General features: G+C 51.8%; 1 protein-coding gene across 5 annotated transcripts in view; it reads right to left on the reverse strand.

Annotated features, from left to right (window-relative positions):
- AGAP1 (ArfGAP with GTPase domain, ankyrin repeat and PH domain 1) overlaps positions 1-23,307 on the reverse strand; it is a 555,489-nt gene that overhangs the window by 523,071 nt on the left and 9,111 nt on the right. Inside the window, exon 1 of one of the 5 annotated variants that reach the window (XM_033859481.2) lies at positions 2,394-3,218. The exons of the other annotated variants lie outside the window; for them this stretch is intronic. Coding sequence (XP_033715372.1) covers positions 2,394-2,787 — 394 coding nt within the window. The 5' untranslated portion in view covers positions 2,788-3,218. Of the gene's footprint in view, positions 1-2,393; positions 3,219-23,307 lie in introns of those variants that run through there. 5 annotated transcript variants of the gene reach the window in all.

A 23,307-nucleotide genomic window follows, 5' to 3' on the forward strand; every position in this document is an offset into this window, starting at 1 on the left:
CTCCTAAAATCACACACCACCCCCCATTTCTGGTTTCCTGGGGATTTTGCAATCTCCCATTTCATACGGGTTCCTACTGATCACTGTTGCCGTGAACAAAACACTAAGTTGATACAGAAGAATTGCTACTTTACTTTCGCTTGATACAGTTTCGTGGAAGACTGGAAGCCTGACAGTATTTCCACTTCAGAAGAAAAACAAGACTACCGCCACCACCCCAAAAGTACGGAGAGAAATGCTTCCCAAAACAATCCACTCTATCACTTCCACGGTTTCATTCCATCAGTGGAAGTCTGCCTGTACAGTTTTGGGATAAATGCTACAAGAATTCACCCACATTCACTTATTATTTGCAAGGAAAAGTGTTCCATTAATTTTTAGGTTTATTACACATCATCACTATTCTCCACCTCAAGAAGCAACAAGTGCGTCCAATTTCCAACCTCAGGCTGGTGGTGAACTTTCTCACACAGGCCCTGCAGTTCACATCCTCATCTGCATCTCCTTTTGATTTTAATTTACGCACAACGATCTTTTCAAGCTCCTACTGCTTCTAAATGTATGCTTTGTGAAGGTTTTTCTTTTCGTCTCCAAATAATTCATTCCTTGTTACCGTAACTTATTCACAAGAGGCTCTTTTTTTAAAAATGTAAGTAGTTTTCTATCACAGGATTACAAGGGTGATATTCCACATTTTCAAGTGATTTTCTTGCTGCAAAAAATAAAAATCTAACTCATGGTCTCCAAGTAAACAGAGATGAATCACAAGGCAACAGCCATGCCCGAGCCTTCCCCTGGGAGGAGACAGGCCAGGACATCTGTTGCTACACGGAAGGTCTTCCCACAGGGCTGCTCTGTGGTCGCCCGTCACAGCTGGTCCCCAGGTTTGCATCGACCGGGACAACCCAGCTATGCCTCTGGGTCCACATGGCTAAGTGGCCTTGACTTTTTAAAACAGCCATCGGACAGAACTCCCACGCAGCTTGCCCACTTTATAAACTAGTCTTCTCTCTTGCAATGGAGACATTTGCTGAAGACCACATCAATACCTCCAGTTTCAAAGGAGACCCCGACGTAAAACAGAAATTTAACATTCAACAGTGACCACCCCAAAAAAGGGGGTAAAGTCCATTAAAGGGATCAATCTCAATGTTCTCTGCTAAATTTCATACCTGCCTTATCTCATCACCTTAAGAAATTTAACCCTGAAATTTTAAAATGGCATTCACACTGTGCAGACCCAAGAGGAATACCTGATACATTTTCAAGCTTTCTTTTTTTTTTAATGGAAACTCCTATTTTTCCATGAAGACATTTTACCTAGAATTTGTACACAGAATTAGTTTATCTAGAATTTAATACATACTTAGCCAGCAATATCCAAGAATCGATCCAAAGAGATGCAGGATCCCTAGAGTTCCTCCCTCGGTCATCTTGGGGCCCAGATGTGCCCAGTGAGGTCGATAAGGGTGGTATGTTGCCCACCATCTGCTTCTCTTGGATGTACATCCCGCCCCCCGACCAAACCCCCCAGTCAGTGAGCAGGGCCTTGCTGGGGAGGCTCTCCAGTACAAGCTTCTGTTTCCCCGCTTTGTGTGATAAGAACATTTCCTGGAAGGGAGGGGTGAGGGCTGTACAGCCAGCTCGTCCTTTGGGGGAAGGCCTCGGGCATATGGCGAGAGGATGCGGGTCACGCTGACTCGCGGGCAGGACCACGGAGGCCCCGTCCTCTGACAAGAGATTGCGGGCAGCCGTCCACCTGCATCCTCTCCTCTCCAGATCCTCAGCTCAAAGCCTCCAGACCTGCCTCCACCCCTTTGCACCACCCCTGGAGCCTGCATACAAAGTATACCGGGAGTTGCTAAGCCACCCTGTACCGTTAAGGTTACATCTTGGGCCTGAGCCATCCCCCGCCTCACCCTGGCGTGACACGCTGACTCCCTCTGAGCAGGACTTCTAATCGGAACCAACATCCGTGGGTGTCGTTGGGATCAGGGTCGGCCGCCCTAGCCACGGGGAGCCAAGTTCAGCCAGCTGTCACGTGACAGTGGTGCCCCCCCCCCCCCCGCCCCACCCACTGTCACAACCATTTTACGCTCGGAACTAGGAACACAGATTAAGCAGCATCTACACCGTCCCAGGCGCTGTGCTCAGCGCTGGCGTGAATCACCCCTCTGGACACTCAGCACAGAACTCAGAGGAAATGGGCGGCATCGTCCCCGCTGGACGCCGGGGGCGTGGAGCTCAATGCCGCCAGCCGCCGAGGTCACAGGGAGGTCCAAGCGGCACTCAAAGCAAGGCTGTCTGGCCACCGGCCACCCCCTCCCCGTCCACCCACACGGTGCCTCCCCCATGGGCATCCAGTCCGGCCAGCTCTGCCCCTGGGTACACACTTGCTGTTTCATCCCTGGACGCCATAAAACACTTCTCACAGCTCATCTTGGTGAAGGTGACCAGGGCTGGGGCAGGTGCTCGGCAGATGGCTCCCACCCTTGAGTGGAAAACCGGGACCCCGCTCCCAGGAGCCAGCGCCCAGCGAGGCGCCATCCACACCAGCCTGGGTCTCGTCCTAGGTACTGACAAACCCGGCGCGGGGGTTTGCTGAAATGTACCAGCAATCACCACGCCCCAGAGGCAGGCAGAGACTAGATCCCCCCGAAATGTGCCAGCAATCTCCACGCCCCAGAGGCAGGCAGAGACTAGATCCCCCCGAAATGTACCAGCAATCTCCACGCCCCAGAGGCAGGCAGAGACTAGATCCCCCTGAAATGTACCAGCAATCGCCATATGCCCCAGAGGCAGGCAGAGACTAGATCTGCACCGGGAAAGAAACACTTCCTTCCCAAGCGCTTTGCAACAACCTGGAAAGAATGAATGACAAAATCACAAAACCTCCAGTTTGCAACCTCTTAGCATGAACAGATCCGGAAGATGACGATTAGGTACTGCTCACATCAAAGAAAGACAATTCAAAGGTCCATCCCATGATGAAGCCCGGCCTCCACCCAGGAAGTCGTCTGGCCAAACAAAACCAGAACTGGAGTCAACACAAGCCTCCACAACCACTAATTTACAGGGAAACACAGAGGCGGCATGTTACATAATTCTAAGGGGATGCGGTCCCAAAAACTCCAGACCAACAAGTGCCGCAGGGCGCACCAGCTCTGTTAACAAATCTATTCCACAAGAAGAGAAGGAAGACGGCTGTGGAACCCACACGTTGGAAGGGACTCAGGGGAAGCATCAACCACCCGCACAGCCTGGACCTTATTCGGATCCCCGTTCAAACAAACTGAAAAAAAACAAAAAATCACGATACTCCTGAGACAATTGGAAATTCGGACACCAACTGTGTATGTGATGGTATTAAGAAATGGTTCATTTTTTAAGTGTGATAATGGTGGTGTGGTCACGTGCACTTTTTGTTTGTTTTTAAGAGTTCTCCTCTTTTGGAGATGGACACTGAAATATTTATGGATGCAATGACAGGATGTCTTGGACTTGCTTCAAAATAATATTGGTGGGTGGCAGGGTGTCTCAAGGAAGTAAGATTGGCCACGGGTTGGTACTTATTGAAGCTGGCTGATGGGTGATCTGGGAGGTGATTATGCTATTCTACATACATTTTACGTGTTTGAATTGCTCTGTAAGTTTGAGAAAGCAATACTTAACTCAAAAAGTCAAGCCTAGGCTTTTCTTCCTCCTTCACCCACTATGCACACCCAACGTATATACACATGAAAACACACACACGTACACACAATTCTCTATTTTCTATGCATACACTAGACCTTCTCCTTAGGGAGGGAAATGAATGATCATTCTACTCCGAGTCTCGAGCTCCTACATCTCTAAGTCGAGAATTACATCTACGTCTTAGAGTCACTTGAGGATTAAACCAATTAATAAATATAAGCTGATTAACATAATTCATGTCGCATAACCTGCAAACTGCTATCGCTAACAGTACCGGTTTCAAGCGTGCCAAGGTGGTTTGCTCTGACAATTCTCCTGGCGGGGGCCTTCTGTCGCTATGAATTCAAGGAGGATCAAGGGCAGAGGGGCAAGATGCACTAAAGGAGCGATGTCAGAGTCACCAGCCTGGAAATGAGGTGACCTAAGGATCCCGTTACTGATGGCTATGCCGTCCCTCTGGTTTAAGACGCAAAAAATCATACTACCTTGAGGATTTAAAAGTGAATAACCATTCTTTTTGCCCTCGTCTCTCTGGACTACAGCAGGGGACACCAGCTGAAGCTCTGCTCCGCACCACTCCCAAAGGCTACTGCGCACAGCTGACAAGCACTGACTGACCTGCAACTGCCAGCCTGGCTCCCGTGTCAGGACACCGGGGATCAAAGTCAATTCCAGCAAGCCAGCGGGGGGGGCGGGGGGGGCGGGCGTCACACAAAACATCTTGAAAGACACCATTTGGGGGGTATGGGGTTTGGGCTGACAGCTGATTTTATTTCTGTCACCTTTAAATTCTTTACCAAAACCCTTTTATAAAAGCATTCACAGACAATAGATGAAAGAATAATCGAAGTCGCGAGACTGTCCAAAGCTGGGTTTGGAGATGATTGGTATGACTCGATGCACCGTTGTTCTTGCTCGGACCGAGTGCCAGAGCTACAGAAAGACTGAACGTGGCAGCAGGGATGTGGCAGAGCCGTGGTCTTCAGGCAAAGGGGAGAGAGTCGGCCCTTCGCTCTCTTCTGGACCACATTTCTGGGCCAAGCTCGCGGGATGGGCTGCTGGGCTCATTCCTGCTCCGTGCCCCGGGGGCCCAGGCCTGGCTGAGCTTGGATCCTCTCACCTGCCCCTGGGGCAATAACCCTAAGGGGGTGGGGGGGACCCCGGGAGGCATCCCTGCACTTAAGTCTCACTGCGAACGATCACTTCTGCTTTTCATTACGCTTCTTTCTTTAAACAAATTTTTATTTTTTTATCATCTGTTTTATATTTTTAAAAACTGCTTGAATCTAAACATACTCTTCTACATTTTTTATAAAACAGTAACCTCATGGCTATTATTTTTTTCCCAGTACAAATTAGTCTCTGCAACCTCAATTAAGATAAAATTATAATAAACATACAAAATACAGATATGCTAAATATAATTAAACATAATGTAAATTAAAATATTAATGAAGAAGTAAAGATATTATACGTTATAATAAAGACAAAAAATAAATAGCTCATCTCAGGTTCAGAAAGTCACTGTTTCCTGGTTCCATTCACTTTGGAAGTCAAGGGCGGGCTGCCCCCCATACCTGCAGTAGCGGAGACGGCTGTGCAGTCGGAGCCCTCATCTGAGTGGGTGATGAAGAAATGCTCAGGTACCACATACGGGTGATATCGGGGAGGCCGGGGAAGGGAAGGACACTGTTACAGACTGAATCACGTCCCCCCACCCCCAAGTTCCTATGTTGAAGCCCTAACCTCCAATGCGGCTGTAAACAGGGCCTTTAAGGAGGTAAATAAGGTCAAATGAGGTCCTAAGGGTGGGGCCCTAATCCAATAGGACTGGTGTCCTTATAAGAAAAGAGACCCCAGACATGTGCACACAGAAAAGGCCACATGAGGACACAGGGAAAAGGTGTCCATCACAAGCCAAGGAGAGAGGCCGCAGGAGACAACCAACCCCGGCCACACCTCGATCTCGCACTCCAGCCTCACAACCGTGAGACAATAAATGTCTGTTTCTTAAGCTCCCCGGTCTGGGACAGTCTGTTACCCTGCAGACGGACACAGACACCAAGCCCTTCCAATACGCCACCGTGTCCCCAGCCAGTCAGATCTTACCCTGCAGGACCAAGGATGCTTCTGCCGGCAACTGTCCATCAGCAGCATTTGCACGGCTGGCTTTCGGGCCAACCATGTTAGAGAGGGTGAATCCCACTGCGGAGACCCAGCTTGGGGGGGACCACCCTCCACACAGTGTGCCCTCCCAAGCTGAGCACCCCCCCGCTGACCCCCAGGACAGGGAGAAGATCTGAAGTCTCCCGAGAGGGGCGAATGAACGTACATCCACTCGACAGACCTCGGGCTGAGCAGAGGGTGGGGAGGGGAGAGTCAGCGGGAAGAGCAGCTAAGGGTACCAGGTGCTGACACTCACTTCCTCCAAGTAAAGTAGGAGGAAACTGAGGGTCAGAATCCAAACGGCTTCCCCAAAAGCACACAGCCAGGAAGAGCAAGACCAGACATCATTCAGACACTCTCCTTAGGCACTACACACTATATGCCCCACAATCAATAGCTACTATGACGGAGTAAAAGCAGAAAATGCCAGGAGGGAGGTTCAAATAAAATGTGCCCGGGTATGAGAGAAGGCAAGGGCACAGCATTTCTGCTTTATTCCCAGGCTCGGGGAGCAGAGTAGAACAGTCAGGAAAGCCATTCCTTCTCCTAGCAGAGAGTTCTGGGGTGTTTATTGCTGCCAGGCATGCGTACAGCTGGGGTGCCTGTGCCCTGAGGGACGAAGGCCGGGAGAGGAAGGAAGCCCAGGCCAGGCGAGTGTGTGCCTCCGGGAACCACCTGGTCTGAGGGAGGAGTGGCAAAGTCCCGGGGCAAGTGGGGGGGGGGGGAGCTGGAGCCCAAGCGCTGAGGCAGCCCAGCCATCTGTCACCATCCGAAGCCCACAGGCAGCCCAGCGACTTCTCCCTGCACCTAGCAGGCCCTCGAGCCGCATCACTCAGCTACCCGCGCTCTGAAAACTATCTCACTTCAGTGAACACTTAAAAGGCAGCGCTGTCCTCTGGCATTTTCCCAGCTCCCTGGATGTTTAATTTCCAGCCTTTACATCTGCAAGGAGGAATTCAGAATGGCTGAAGCTGCTTACCAGTTGACACATGGTGTTTGCGCATCTTAAAGAAGTCACCAATGAACCCATCCCATTCTCTTTGAAACACTGCAAAATACCCAACCATAACCAGACTTGTTCGTGAAGAATTACAAGGACGCAGTGGACTTGGGCGGATGCAGGAAATCACGCTCCAGACTCGATGAGCATCTCACTGCTGATGGGACAGCCCACGTGTCTTCCCCACCGTGATGCACTGGCACTGCTCCTGCCAGCTGGGCATCCGTGCCCCCAGCTTTCGGAGGCAGCTCCTCCAACTAGCCTTTGAGGACCTGCCCCTCTTCTTCTCTACCACCCTCCTGGCACCGTCAATCAAGGTGGCCAAGAGGTGGCTGATTCCCTCTGGCAACAGGAAGCCCAAGTGGTGGCCCAAGAAAGAAGTGCAGTACCCCAAAGACACAGGGGTCTTGGACCCCTCAGCGGCCCTGGTTCAGCCCACCACCAGGCCTGGCTCTCAGACCGGCCTCCCATGCTCAGGACTGCCCCCCACATCCTGCTGGTAAATTCATCCGCTGGAATTTGCTAGAATGGGATTCCGATGTTTTCAACCATGGACCCAAACAGACCGATTTATCACGCTCCCCAGCTTAAAAGGTAAGCAAATTCTGGCCATCCTAAAAGGCAAAGGCCACTTGCTGAGAGCAAAGATTGCCTGAATTTAGGAACTTTTTTTATTGCCCTAAGTTCTGAAGGCCATTCCCAAAATGGTAGCCACAGTAACCTCCAAGTCCTGGGTACCCGGCCTCACGGACTGGTTACTATAGCCTCGGGCCTCTTCTCTGGGTATTTCAGTCCTTTGGTCCGTGTTCATCAGGTGCGTTCCCTGTTGCTACATACATACGGCCTCATTCCAGGGAAGACGCCTTCAGGAGCTTGGTCCTCCCCTCTCACGCGGTCAAGCTCCACGGACCTCTCACCACACGGTGGGTCCTGCGTGGGATCCTGGGATCTGGTCCCACGACCACAGTCCCTGAGCACCTGGAGCCTGCGCTGGGGAGAGACTGGGGGGCTGGGGGTGGGGACACAATCAGAGCTGGGGGCACAGGCTGCCCGCCTGGAGTCTCAGCCAGGAGACGTCTGTACGGCCTCCAGGGAGCAGTGACACTTGAGCTGAGTAGTGAGGACGTCAGCTGGGTTAAGAAAAGAGGGGCACGCCTGCCTGGGGGCAGGAGCTGGACCACCAGAGGCCTTGGTGGAGCCCGAGATGACAGGTGGCCCCCAGGGAGCCATCTGCAGAGGAGGTGCCTGCAGGGAGGGGCAAGACCACGCAGGCCGGTCACCAAGGGCCCTGGATGCTAAGAGAAGCAATTCCATTTGCATTTCTTTATTTACCCCATGACTTGTTCTAAAAAGGCTAAGGGGGTGAGGCCAGGAATTTCGACTTCACTCTGAAAGCCCTGGTGAGCCATTAAAGGCTTTTAAGCAGGGCAAGGCCTGGCCAGATTTGTTTTGGAATCTATTTATGGGTTAGCTAAGCTGTCAAACACGAATTACCACATCAGCGTCCTCGGACATCTGAGCGCAGAAGCAGAGACGTGCCTGCGCACACCGAGGGAGGCTGGTGAGGACCGCCAGTGCCTGATCACATAAACATAAATACGTGTTTACTACACAATCAAAGATGCGGGGACAGCACACAACCTGTGAAGCTGATGATAAAACATGTCAGCGCCATCCTACGGGTTATCACCCTGTGAAAACCTGAAAAGCTATCAAGTCTTCATTTATATGAAGAGCTCAGCAATTCTCCAGCAGGCTTGATGTGGGGGATCGCATGTTGCTGGGCCTTCTGGCTTTTTAACTAAGAAAGGCCTGTGAAAGGGGGCAAGCTCACGGGCATCCCGTGATAGCAAACCACACCACCGATGCTTCCTGAGCCCACTGGCTAGGACGCCGGGTCCTCCACCCACCAACGAGGCACGTGCCCACAGGGCCTGTCCACATTCCAGATTCAGGTCACTCACCGCTCCTCACGTCGTGACACCAGGATTGGGAGACCTGGAGCAGTGGTCCCCAAAGTCCAGTGCCCCACCCAGCAGCAGCAGGGGCAGCCCCTGGGAACCTGTCGGGGAGGCGGCATCCAGGCCCCGCCCCGGACCTCCTGGCTCAGAGCCTCTGGGGCACATCCGGTGCTCACACGCTGTCCGGGTGACTCTGAGAATCTCTGCTCTAAAGGCCACCAGCTCTACAGCCAGGCCCGCGGGTGGGCCCGCCAGCCTGGACAGGTATACGGGAAGGGAAGCCATGCCTTACAAACCCACGGTGGCAACACAGCAGCTCTTGAATGGAGTGAGGGGGACACAGGCGGAAGAAAACACATGCTATGTCATCAAATTTCATGATCTCAACCCTTTAAGACAGTTTGGTATCAAAGAGAAGCTAGGGAAGCTACGTTTGAACTAGAAAAGCATAAACAGGCCCAAGAAAACTGCAAAACAGACTTGAAGGGAAGTGACCTAACCTGACAGGGCCTGACCTGAGGAATGACCTTGAGGAATGACCCTGAGTGGACCGGGAGGGCCTGACTCCAAGCACCACTGTGGACAAGAACCCCAACTCTGCAGAGGGGACCAGACCAGCCAGGAACCCCTCGCTCTTATGAACACACAGTGCACTTTTTATAACATCCCAAGCACTTAATATTTCACAAATAATACATTCATGAATGTTAATGTCCTGGCAAGGGAGACAAAGGGCAGGTTCTCTGACTGGTGCAGAAGTTAGCTGGCCCTCGAGGGGACACCGGGGCTGCTGAGCAGTGGCAGGACCCCAGAGAGGTCAGGGTCTACTTCCAGTTCAGAGGTCAAGGTCAGCTTTCAGTTCAGAGGTCAGGGTCTACTTCCAGTTCAGAGGTCAAGGTCTGCTTTCAGTACAGAGGTCAGGGTCTACTTCCAGTTCAGAGGTCAAGGTCTGCTTTCAGTTCAGAGGCCAGGGTTTACTTCTAGTTCAGAGGTCAAGGTCTGCTTTCAGTTCAGAGGTCAGGGTCTACTTCTAGTTCAGAGGTCAAGGTCTGCTTTCAGTTCAGAGGTCAGGGTCTACTTCTAGTTCAGAGGTCTCCAACCAGCAGTGGGCACACGGCACATCCTTCCTAACAGAGAAAGTGAGGCAGGAATGGGGAAGGAAGTACAGGGGTTATTTTTTTATTCGTGTGTCAAAAAAAAACAGTGTTTCCCATTCTTGCTATTATCCCCCAAAAGCAAAAAAAAAAAAAAAAGAATAAATAAGCGAACTCCCAAGCAGATAAAAGTCAGCTCTGCAGTACTTTGCTGATGCGGCAAGAAGTGACGGCTGACGTGGACAAGGGCTGTCATCTGCCCGACACACACTGAGCCCCACTGTGAACACGTCTGTGAAAAGCTTTGTAGGAGCAAAATCTGTGATTTGAGGCAAGTACACAAGAGTTTTCTCCCCACCCTATAAGTAAAAGAACTGCCAAGGGAATGCTCCAGAATGTGGAGCTGTCAAAAAGATTTAAGTATGAAAGCTTCCAGGAGGTTTCCTCTTGGCCAGAGAACAAGTGAGTAATTTCCCTGAGCCAAGCGAAGGTTAATAATCAACGAAGTTCGTTAAGACAGCCCTGAGCTCACGCGGTTAGTCGTAAAGCGCTGGGTGGAATTTGCCGACTCAAGCAACTGGAGGAAAGTCACATCCTCACCCAGGAGCCAGCTTCCTAGAAGCCTTAGAGGAGAAGGTGCTGGCTGAGTCTCACACAGCCCCTGCCCACCTTGAGAGGCTCGGGCAGATCCAGGCGACAAGGCCAGCCTCCCTTACTGAGAAGTGCTTGATCCCTGACAACACGTGGGTCCATTACCCCACAGATAATGCCACTGGTTCCCACCTGAAAAAGCAACGAGTACCAGGCTGACCCTTGGTCAGCGCAGAGCTCTGCACTGCAGATCAGAGGCCGGCAGGGTCCACGGAAGTCCGGCTGGCGGTCTTCAGCCCAGCACTGTTGAGATTCTGGGCCACCCTGTGCAACGTCCCTGGTCCCCACTCACCAGATGCCACTAACATCTGTCTCCCCAAAGCTGGGACAACCAAAAATTTCTCTAGACGCTGCCAAATGTCCTCTGGGGGCAAAATGTGCTCCTTCTCTTTGTTAAGAGCCGCAGATCTTAGCCAAACACTTGGATTGACAAGGAGCGAAAGTGACGTCAGGGGGGTCACAAAGTGCAAAATATCTGCCACCCATGAGACAAGGATGGCAACTCCTCTCTCTCAAGGACACGTGCTGTCCTAACAGCCTGCTGAACTGACAGGCAGAGCAGAGACGCTCAGACTCCTGGCGGGAGGGTAAAGTCCAACAACCAATCTGGAAAACCGTCTGGCAGTTTCAAAGTTGATGCTACACCCACCACATCTCCCAGCCACTCCCTGCTGGATATTTACTCAAGAGAAACAAAAGCGCGTGCCGATAGGAAGAACAGTACTGAGTGTTCACAGCACATTACTCGTAAAAGCCAAACCCTGGAAGTGAGTCAATCAATATCCAACAACAGGATAAGCTGTGGGGAGCACACACAATGGAATACAACTCAGCAGTAAAAAAGAGCAAGCGACTGATACACACAACGACTTGTATGAATCTCAAAATCCTGACACTGAGCGAATGAAGCCAAACGAAGAAAGCGTCCATTACTGTGTGATTCCGCTTCTGTTAAATTCTAGTAAATGCAAACTAATCCACAGGAACAGGAGATCAGTGCGAGCGGATGGGGGTGAGGGGATGGGTCACAGGGGGCAACGCCTGAGGAGATGAACACGTCCGAGAGCGTGACTGTGGTTTCGGGGTGGCCCGTCAAAACTCATCAAAGTGTAAACTTTCGATGTGTGCACTTTCTCTTGCAGAAATTGGAAGTCTATAAAGTGGTTAGAATAAAATAAAGTAGGTGCAGAAAGGGCAAGGCAGCTGTAAAATTCACCGAGAATAACTGTTCCGTCCCGTGGTGGGGGGGGGGGGGGGGGTCACACGACCTTACAGGTAAGTCCTGCCTAAGCAGGTGGGGACTGCTCAGGTGGGAACTCTCGGCCAGCAGCGCTGCACCCCCTCCCCCGACACTGCTACGATGCCAGGGGATGGGCACACAGCCACCACCTACACTTCCCACTCCTTCCCCACCACCCAGGGGCCCATTGCCCCTCCCCGGCCTGGGGCAGATACAGCAGTCTGCCCCCTGCACAGATGGGGACTAAGCCCCGCCTGAAAGGCGAGTCTGGTCTGGTACAGAACAAGAATGCAGACCGTCACCAAATGCCCTTGGAAGGAATGTTGTGGACAGAGCACTAGACGGGCATCAGAGAACTGCCAGCCTGACAAAGTCAACTACGGGACAAGCCTGGGTGAGTCTCACCTCTCTCCGTCCCCAGAGCCACTCTCTGAAAGAGGGACGGCACCGTCTGAGCCGCCCGACCACACCTGCGGTGGAAAGCAAATCCTGTGCGGAGCCCCACGCAGAGTCTGGCTCTGCTGCCCCATGAAGCCGGCATCAGAGCCGAGCACAGGACTTGGCCACCTCCGGCCCTGCCACCCGGCTCTGCATGACCTCAGGTCAATCACGGTGACTTTCAGGGTAGCAATTTCTCCATAATGTGCTAATTATAGCTCAGAGGAAAAGCAACGTCTATTTATACGTGTTTAAAATGACCTGCTTGCCAGCATCTTTATTATTAAGATGTCACATAGGGGCTTCCCTGGTGGCGCAGTGGTTGAGAGTCCGCCTGCCGATGCAGGGGACACGGGTTCGTGCCCCAGTCCGGGAAGATCCCACATGCCGCGGAGCGGCTGGGCCCGTGAGCCGTGGCCGCTGAGCCTGCGCGTCCGGAGCCTGTGCTCCGTAACAAGAGAGGCCGCAACAGTGAGAGGCCCGCGCACCGCGATGAAGAGTGACCCCCGCTCACCGCAACTGGAGAAAGCCCTCACTCAGAAACGAAGACCCAACACAGCAATCAATCAATCAATCAATCAATAAAATTTTTTTAAAAAAGATGTCATATAATTCGGGTGCCTTAAATTTAATAGCTATAGTTTCAGCCAGCCCAGAATAAAGGTGTCACAGATGTTCCGAACTCAGGTGAATTTTCAAAGCCACGCTGTCTGGAATCTCTCCCTCCTCCCAGACTGGGAAACTGTCACCACAGGCCACCAGCTTGCGCCGGGTGTCCTTGCCGTGCAGTCAAAACCGCCAGCCAGCATCCCGACGCCACCAATCACAGCAACGGAGGAAAAGCAAGCTAGCAGCTGTGATTTTCCTGGTGACCACAGTGAGTAAAAGACACCTACAGGAGGAGCACAGAGCACAGAGAACTCCTCATGCCCTCTGCAGACCTTGGGCGGATCTGAGAGGTCTCCTTTCTGCATCATTAAAAATGTCATGAAGGGGCTTCCCTGGTGGCACAGTGGTTGAGAGTCCACCTGCCAATGCAGGGGACACAGGTTCATGCCCCGGTCCGGGAAGATCCCATGTGCCACGGAGCGGCTGGGCCCGAGAGCCATGGCCGCTGAGTCTGCGCGTCTGGAGCCTGTGCTCCGCAACAGGAGAGGCCACAACAGTGAGAGGCCCACGTACCACAAAAAAAAAAAAAAAAAAAAATGTCATGAAGAACCTAGGGGTAAGACGGGAATAAAGACACAGACCTACTAGAGAATGGACTTGAGGATATGGAGAGGGGGAAGGGTAAGCTGGGACGAAGTAAGGGAGTGACATGGACATATATACACTACCAAATGTAGAATAGACAGCTAGTGGGAAGCAGCCACACAGCACAGGGAGATCAGCTCGGTGCTTTGTGTCCACCTAGAGGGGTGGGATAGGGAGGGAGGGAGGGAGACGCAAGAGGGAAGAGATATGGGAACATATGTATACGTATAGCTGATTCACTTTGTTATAAAGCAGAAACTAACACACCATTGTAAAGCAATTATACTCCAATAAAGATGTAAAATAAATAAAAATTTTTAAAAAACACACAGAGAGGTAGGTGGGAGGGGGAGCGGGGGGGGGGTTAGTGTGTGAGTCCTGAGTTCGAATCCAACTCAGCCACCTCCAGGTGTGGGCAGATTTGGGCAAAGCTCTCAACGCTAGGCCTCAAGCTCCCGGCCCGCGAAAGGAGGGTTCTCCCACCTCTGTGCCGGGGTGACCAGGTAAAATGGCACAAAGCACGCTAAGCGCTTAACACAGGGCGGGGTCCCCCACACAATAAACAGTCGGTGCTATTACGGATTTTATTAAGGGAGGAAAAGGGAAGAAACCACGAGTGTGTTCATGAAATGTTTAATAGAAATTTCTGGAATCTGGAGCAGGGGCAGCTGTCAGGGATGCCTCCAAGCGACGGTGTCATTTACAAGGCAAACCCGCGCCCGGCAGCCGCTGGGGCAGAGCTGCACCCCAGGTCCACAGGCCGAGCCAGACTCCTCCGCCAGGGCACCAGGCCACTCACCCACTGCCTCGTGCTGGCCTCTCCCCACTGTCCTCGCGGTACAGGGCATTTTTAAGTAGCTACTCATGTCCTCTGTTCCCCAAAACTAATTCATAACTGCAGTCTGAAAGGGAACCACGGGGGGAGGCGGAGGCAGGGGCTGGGACTCCTTAGCCAGCTGGCGTGGGAGCGAGCCTGGCCCACGGGACCAGCCGTCACCAGCCAGCAGCTCCCACGTGACAGGTCCTGAACAGCTGCCTCGCTCGGGGCTTTCCAGGTACAGAAGCTCGGCGCAGAGAAAGGTCCACACGTGATGGCAAAATAATCTCCTGATGAAAGAGCAGGAAGTTCTGAAGAAGGGCTCGGCTCCACAGGGTCGGCCCAGAGCAAGTGTGGCCTGGCTGCTGGGGGGCTTCAGGGAGAAGAACCAGCAAGATGCTGCTGCAGCTCCAGCCCCCTTCAAGCTCATAAAAAAAGACTGGAGCCTAAATAGTAGAGATCGTAACGCACAGAGAAAAGAGCAAGAAAACAGACTGGGCAGATAGCTGGGGTCTCTGTCCACTGTGCCCTGTCCACTCGGCTCCTTGTCCACCACCAGGCCCCATGTCTCCCCTCTTTGCAGTGTCGGTAGAGGACAAGGCAGCGTGGATCTGGGTGGAGGAATAAGTGCTGGGCCTTCACTAGTGGCTTCAAGTCTCGGTGGTCCTGCTCATGTGGACGCGGCTTCTCACAGCTCCTTACCAAGAATGGTCTCGGTGACATCACGTTTTGAAACCGAGAGAAACTCTTGGTCAAATCAACTCAAGTTTCTGATTAAAAATTTTGTTTTTGTGTCCAGAAAGCCCCAAAAAGGCAATCTCAAAGTCATCACTCTTTAGGTCGTGTTTTTTTTCAACACTGGAACCCAGGCTTAACAAACGCCAGTAGCTGAATCTAACCGGAGTTATGTAACAACAGCCAAGGTAACAGTAGCCATGGAAAATGGATATTCCACACACAAGTTACTGGAAAAGTTCACTGCAATTAGCTTTGCACAGTACCTTCCTACAGAATTCTCAGACAGGGCTTGTTTAAGAATCAACACACGGTTGCAGCAGGATGGAGGGTCCTGTCCCCTATGGCTACAAGCCTTGAACCCCAACCAAGACGGTCCATGCATCTCTCCATCCCTCACCTGCTAAGGAGCATTGTCAAGGCTGACGGGACAGCTCTAGGGATAAAACAGAACAGGACTCTGTGCTCCCACCCTCTTGGGAAAAGACACCCTTAACACATCCACGCAAACATCCACACTCACAGATGTCATTATAAATCGCATTACGTTTCCATGAGAGAGATGGCGGGCAGGGCGGACACCAACAGGGAGCCCGGCTACAGGGGTGACCGAGGTGACTTCCCTAGGTCCCTGGGGTTTAAGGTAAGGCCCCAAGAACAAGTGGTTTTTTGATACTTAAGAGAGTCAAGGGGGACTTCTCTGGCGGTCCAGTGGTTAGGACTCCGAGCTTCCACTTCAGGGGGCACGGGTTCAATCCCTGGCTGGGGAATTAAGATCCCACATGCCTTGCGGCCATTAAAAAAAAAAAGAGAGAGAGAGTCAAGCCTTAAGGAGAACTTTGGTTGCCTGTTGTTGAAATAGACAAGCAAGACATCTGAAATCCTTCCACCATGAAAACGCGCGGAGGCTGGGGCATTCCTTGTTTTATTTTTTAATTTATTTTATTAAAGTATAGTTGATTTACAGTGTTGTGTTAATTTCTACTGCACAGCAAAGTGATTCAGTTATACATATATACGTTCTTTTCATATTCTTTTCCATTATGGTTTATCATAGGATATTGAGTATAATTCTTTGTGCTATACACTAGGACCTTGTTGTTTATCCATCCTATATATAACAGTTTGCATCTGCTAACCCCAAACTCCCAATCCATCCCTCCCCTGCCCCCGCCAGGCAACCACAAGTCTGTTCCCTATGTCCGTGAGTCTGTTTCGTAGATAAGTTCATGCGTGTAAGTGATAGCATTATGGTATTTGTCTTTCTCTGTTTGACTTACTTCACTTAGTATGATTATCTCTAAGTCCATCCATGTTGCTGCAAATGGCATTATTTCGTTCCTTTTTAATGGCTGAGTAGTATTCCATTGTGTATATGTACCACATCTTCTTTAACCATTCACCTGTTGATGTACATTTGGGTTTGTTCCCACGTCTTGGCTACTGTAAACAGTGCTGCCGTGAACATCGGGTATCTTTTCAAATTATAGTTCTGTCCAGCTATGTGCCCAGGAGTGGGACTGCTGGATCACATGGCAACTCTATTTTTAGTTTTCTGAGGAACCTCCATACTGTTCTCCATAGTGGCTGCACCAATTTACATTCCCACCAACAGTGGAGGAGGGTCCCTTTTCCGGGAGCATTCTTTTTTAACTAAACTGTTAGAACAAGAGAATCCCTGTCCCATCAGCAGGTGACATGTTCGAAACTTAAGCTTCCCCCACTTTGTGGGGAGAGGTGGTCATTGAAAGCAAGTCAGAGGAGAGCATGGGAGGAAGGGATGGACACTCAGAGCCGCCCAGAAGCTCAATCCCTAGTCAAGTGACAAGAGGTGACAACTGAAATGTATTTTGCCATAAGTGCCCCTCAGCTAAAAGCCAGCCTGGACTTTGAAGAGATAATCATGACGAAGTGGAAGTTAAAACCCAGGGCTCTGGCTGGATATTTTAGACCCACAGGCTCACCAAATGGAAATTTGGTTTGGAAGCAAAGGCAGGGCTGTGAGCTAAGATGGCTTGAAGGCTCGAGTCCAGGGAGAAAAAAGTCTGACCTGCCAGCATAACCTTGGTGCAGCCCGGAGACGCACCCTGTGACGTGCAGACAACAGCTCAGAGCCGTGGAGAAGACACCAAGAGACTATACAGGGGAAGGAATCCGCTGATTCAGTGCCCCTGAAAGGCTGCGTGGTCAAAGGCCAGCTCTGGGCAGGATGTGGAGGGAGCTGCAGGGGGTCGACGGAGGAGGAGACTACGGACTAATAGCCCTTTGTGAAGTCATCGCTGGCTCAAGGACAGCTCAGAAGACATGCCCCACGTGGGCCCAGTCTGGGGAACAGGAATTTGGGCCTAATCAGGTTCTGTAACTAACGCTGCTGAGACAGGAATCACACTATAATTTGGCTTCCAGTTCAGCCCAGGATGCTCCCTAAACTCATCAACTGGAGAGGTGAATGAGAGCTGAACTAGACACCTAGCATACAGGCCATACACACACACAGGCTCGACAACCACACCTGCAGCATTTACCATGTGCTCACCGCGGTGACAATGACCCAGCACCGCCAGGATTACGGAGAGTTCCACGTCTGCTTTTCCTATCTCTGGCTAAGTCTGGGGAACCAGGGTACAGTGGAGATGTTGGAGATTATTATCACGGACAGGGTTCCTTCTGCAGACCCCTGCACACTCTCAGATGTCACAACAAGGCCTTCAACGTGTGTGCACCTGTTACACAAGGCACACAAGGGCTAGATCACCCACGTACTACATGGATCACATACACACATACAAGATGTTTTCTTCCCCTTTTGGCTATTACTCTACTGAGTGAAATTTCACTCTTGGGTTTGTTGAGGCAAAGAAGACTGTGGGTGGAACAAGTGAACACAATGCCCTGGGACAATCTGGCTTCCTCTGACCAAGTCTTCTCCTCCCCACCCTCCCCATCCCCTCCTCCACCTCTACCAGACCAGGTCGGTTCAGGGACTGAGGAGCAATGGATGGGACAGTGGCAGTCACTCTGGGGACTGGAGGAAGCTTGAGCTCAATCAAAGTTCAACACCATGGATTCTAGACTCTGAAACTGAGGCCGAAAGGGACACGTGTGTTTCCCAAGAGTTCCATAGCACGTCACTGAGGCAGGAGCCTGTCTTGGCTCCCCCAGCTAGGGTTGCCTGTCCCCCTACAAGTCACAAAGAGTCATCAGATCCTCCACATCATTCTGCTTCCAGGAAGTGATCATGGTGGAACATGATCCAACAAGGAAATGCCTGTGCTCCGTATCAACACACAGACTATTCCTAAAACCAAAGTCCTGGACAAAGAGGATGGCGTGCCACCCCAACAACCAAAACCCCCAAGGCCCAAAGTGGGGCTGCCCTCCCCCACACACACGCTCAGCCACAGAATTCAAGTCAGAGCTCAATTCAAAGTGTCCCTGTGGGTTCAAGGTTGAACTGTATCGAAATTAACAACACACACTACTATATATAAAACAGATAATCAACAAGGACCTACTGTGTAGCACAGAGAACTCTACTCAATATTTTGTAATAACCTATGAGGGAAAAGAATCTGATAAATATATATATTCAGTTATATATAATACATATATATATAACTGAATCACTTTGCTGTCCACCTGAAACTAACGCAACATTGTAAATCAACTATGCGTCAATAAAATAAAATACAAAAATAAATTTTTAATTTTTCTAAATTTTATTGAAGCATAGTTGAATTTAAAAATAAATTAAAAAAAAAAAAGATTAACAACAAAAACTGTCCTTCCGAAGCACACGTTAAACCAACTTCCCCTGCAGGAGACACTTCACGTTCAATCCACACTTAACAAGCACCTTGTCCCTGCTGTGCCTGCACTGCACCTGGAATCTGACACCATGACACCCAGGTGGTACCAGAAATCCTTCGGATTCCATGCCAACGTGGAGCCAGCCTAGGAAAACCCTGCATTCTATTAAAAATGCCTGCTGCTGGGCTTCCCTGGTGGCGCAGTGGTTGAGAGTCCGCCTGCCGATGCAGGGGACGCGGGTTCGTGCCCCGGTCCGGGAAGATCCCACATGCCGCGGAGCGGCTGGGCCCGTGAGCCATGGCCGCTGAGCCTGCGCATCCGGAGCCTGTGCTCCGCAACGGGAGAGGCCACAACAGTGAGAGGCCCGCGTACCGCGGGAAAAAAAAAAAAAAAAGCCTGCTGAACTATCATCCTCTGGATGGAGAGATACACAAAACATTAACTAGCGGAGAAGCAAAGCAATGGGTGTGTAGGAGTTCACTCTGAACGTTCTTTCAACTCTTCCATGTTTGAAATTTTTCATCACAGTGAGTTGAGGAAAAGAGATCCTCCTCAACTTGTAAACAATGTTCATCTCTTTTCATTGCAAAATGTCTTGCTCACACAAATCCCAGACCCTAGGCTGTGGGACACGGAGACCCAGAGGGGGTGCCTGCAGTCCACCCAGGGGGTGAGGGCTCTGTGGACTCAGGTGAGGGGGCTCTCTTGCCACGCCCCGCGCTACACAAAGCGCCCAGGTGTCTATACCAAAGAGTGGAGCAGGGTCCCATCTTCCCGGATGAGGGAGACCGCACCGCGCTGAGATTCTTTTATGTCCAAGCAGGTGACCTGGAAACTGAAAACCCCAAAAGTGCACCCCTTCAACCCGCATCCCCTCAGAAGTTGACGCTGGGATTCTAGAAGAAACAGGCTCTCGCGTCTGAGCCTGGAATTCTGAGCCACTTCAGAAAAAGCAGCACTGCCACAAGGCCACACCCAGCTCGCCATCCGGGCAGGGTCCCCAAGACGCACAGACAGAAACACAAGAGCCAACTGCCCATGATCTGAGCGCCCACCACTCCCCCCACCCCACAACTCTCCTGCCAAGCAAGGAGTTGAGGGAAAGAGTTTGGGGCTTCGGAGGTTTTTATTTTTTTTGGGGGGGGGGGGGGACTCTAGATTTAGAGAGCAGGCAGGAAGAGATAGATATATAATTTTTTTATGCCCCAGCATAAGATGACCAGAAGAGCAAGTCCAAGTTGAGAAACCTGGGTAAAACTAAACTTATTCAAGTGAAAAAAAAAAAAAATAGAAACACACTTTTTTGTGTGAAGACAGTGAGATTTCTTTGGGCAGAGATGAGAGTTTACAAAGGCCTCCTTTGGAAGCAAGATGCCAAGATGCCCAGTCAGCGACCCCCCGCCCCAAATGGCATTAGCTCCCCATCTTCTGGGGCTCAAACAGCGAGCGCTTCCTGCAGGAGCTCCTGGGCTCCCCAGGGCACCCCCTCCAGCCCTCCTAGCCCACTGCACCCCGGCCCGAAGCCTGTGCCTGCGCTGACCTATACAGCAAGCAGCCTGTTCGCCTCTGCGCTCCCAGCACGTGGCTCTACAAGTCTACGGATTAAAGCCGTAAAGTGAAAAAATAAATACACACCTAATAGACAGATACGGTATAGCGACAGAGACAGAGAGGGAGACACAGACACAGAAGAGATTTAGGCACCAGTCCAGCACCATGGGACACATGCTCTGAGGCAGGCACAGGTGGCCAGGAGACGACCTGGCTGGATGAGCAGGACCGCAGGGCCACCAGAGCCCAGGCTCAATCATACACGTCCCCCTGCGGGGACTGATTCAGCTCCTGGAGAGCAATGCACACTAGCTGCACTCCTAAGAGGCTGCCGTACCCCTCAGACACCCAGTGAAGCTTCTGCAGGGGAGGAAGTGGCTGCCGTACATCCCAGATGCCTGCCCCTCAGCCTGGATGACAGACGGGGGTGACTCGTGAATCTATACATCTGAGCCCACCCTGCAGGGGAGGGTCCTCCCACCACAAATCCCAGGTAACCGGGTAACCACCCTGCTGTGGCTGTGAGCACCCCTCCGGCCCAAACCTGAGGGCTTCCAGGGCATCTAGAGGTGGAATCCCCCCACACGGCCCCGCTCCTGCGTTCCGTGGGTCAAACTTCGCTCCTTCCTCCTGCCCCCTCCACCCGAGACTCACAGGCAACCTCAGGCCTGCACCTGCATCCTTGGGTGCCCATCTCTGTTCCCCTGCTCCCTTGCCCAGGCCCCCACCTCCCCTTGCAACAGCCCAGTTTTGTGGGTTTTTAAAATTTTTTTTAATTAATTTATTTATTTATGACTGTGTTGGTCTTCGTTGCTGCACGCGGGCTTTCTCTAGTTGCAGCGAGCGGGGGATACTCTTCATCGTCATGGGGCGCGGGCTTCTCATTGCGGTAGCTTCTCTTGTTGCAGAGCACTGGCTCTAGGCATGCGGGCTTCAGTAGTTGCAGTACACGGGCTCCGTAGTTGTGGCTCACGGGCTCTAGAGTACAGGCTCAGTAGTTGTGGCATGCAGGCTCAGGAGTTGTGGCTCGTGGGCTCCACAGTTGTGGCTCACGGGCTCTAGAGCACAGGCTCAGTAGTTGTGGCACACGGGCTCAGGAGTTGTGGCTCACGGGCTCTAGAGCACTGGCTCAGTAGTTGTGGCATGAGGGCTCAGGAGTTGTGGCTCACGGGCTCTAGAGCACTGGCTCTGTAGTTGTGGCTCGCGGACTCTAGAGCACGGGCTCAGTAGTTGTGGCACGCGAGCTCAGCAGTTGTGGCACACAGGCCCTAGAGCACAAGCTCAGTAGCTGTGGCTCGTGGGCTCAGGAGTTGTGGCTCGCGGGCTCTAGAGCACAGGCTCAGTAGTTGTGGCACGCGAGCTCAGTGGTTGTGGCTCATGGACACTAGAGCGCAGGCTCAGTAGTTGTGGCTCGTGGGCTCTAGGCACGTGGGCTTCAGTAGTTGTGGCACACAGGCTCTAGAGTGCAGGCTCAGTAGTTGTGGTGCATGGGCTTAGTTGCTCTGTGGCACGTGGGATCTTCCCTGACCAGGGCTCGAACCCGTGTCCCCTGCACTGGCAGGTGGATTCTTAACCACTGCGCCACCAGGGAAGCCCGACAGCCCACTTATGAACCCTCCCTGCCACTCCCCACCACCACCGGCCGCCACCACCATTTCTATCCTGCCTGGTAACAGCTGAGCATCATGGCACAAGCTTTTCCAAATGGAAATCCATAATCTGTAATTTCCACGGCCCAATAAATAAAAGCACTCCCAGCATGCTCTCTGGGGCTCACCGGGCTCTTCTCCATCCTCTGGCCTCTCCTCCCCAGGTCCCCACAGGCTGCAGAGAATGGATACTGGATGTTCCACTCCTATTACCCGCCCGCCCGGAAAGCCTCCACTGCCTGACTCCCACCCAGCTTCCAAGTCCAGTTAATCCCACTCCCCTCGCCTGCATCACACCACCTGCTTATCCCAGTCTAGACCAGTGTGGCCTCCTGGGCTAGGTCCGACTGTGCTGGGAGAGGGGCTCCAAGCCCACACATCTGCCTGTACCACCAGATGCAAATAGAGTGCTTTGCCCACTGTCAGTGCTCGATAAAATCTGGTCTACTGATTCTCATATTGGCCACTTCCCATACTAAGCAAAGTGAGGGTAAACCCGGCCCTCCCAACCCCCATCCCTCGAAATAAATATTTGCGTTTGTACAGCCACTGGAGACGTTCACACAGGCACACACCCCTCTCTCTCTCTCTCAGGCCCTCGAGTCCTTACCAGCTTCCCGGGTTTGGCCTCGTGAGTGTGGCCTTTGTGGAGGGGGATGGGCAGCTCCCAGGACACAGCAGAGGAACAAAGAAAATAACCCCTTGAGAGTAACAGACAGTTGGCAACACTTCGCTGATCTTTTTCCCTTTTGTGTCTCCGCATAATTGCTACAAACAACAGAGACTGAAGAGCGCTAATATGTAACCATTAAGACCACGGATCAGTTTGGACGGGGAGTACAGAAGGAGTTTCCCTTCCGATGCCAACAGAGACGCACAGGTCACCTGAAACCCGGCGCCGAGGTGTGAGATAGACTCGGGGCTGGTGTGGGCTCAGCCAGTAGGACCCCCACTGACCACTGATGTCGGGCAGGAGCCAGGGAGAGCCGAGGGGACCCCGTTCCAGTCCCGGGGGAATCGCGCCATCCGCAGTTTCGAGGAAAACACTTCCTGGTGAAGGATTTCATTCTCACAGCTCCACTTACAAAGCTATACTTATTCCACTAACAGGGAATGAAGAGCCTATAGAATATCCAAAGCTAAAAACCTGATGTCTAAGACAGTGCCGGAAACGTATAAAGCACTTGACTATTTGTTTCTGGACAAACAGCTGGAAAGAAGGAGAAGCAAAGGACGGAGGCAGCA

The sequence above is a fragment of the Tursiops truncatus genome, chromosome 7, assembly GCF_011762595.2.
Source record: "Tursiops truncatus isolate mTurTru1 chromosome 7, mTurTru1.mat.Y, whole genome shotgun sequence".
In the NCBI taxonomy this organism is placed as follows: domain Eukaryota; kingdom Metazoa; phylum Chordata; class Mammalia; order Artiodactyla; family Delphinidae; genus Tursiops; species Tursiops truncatus.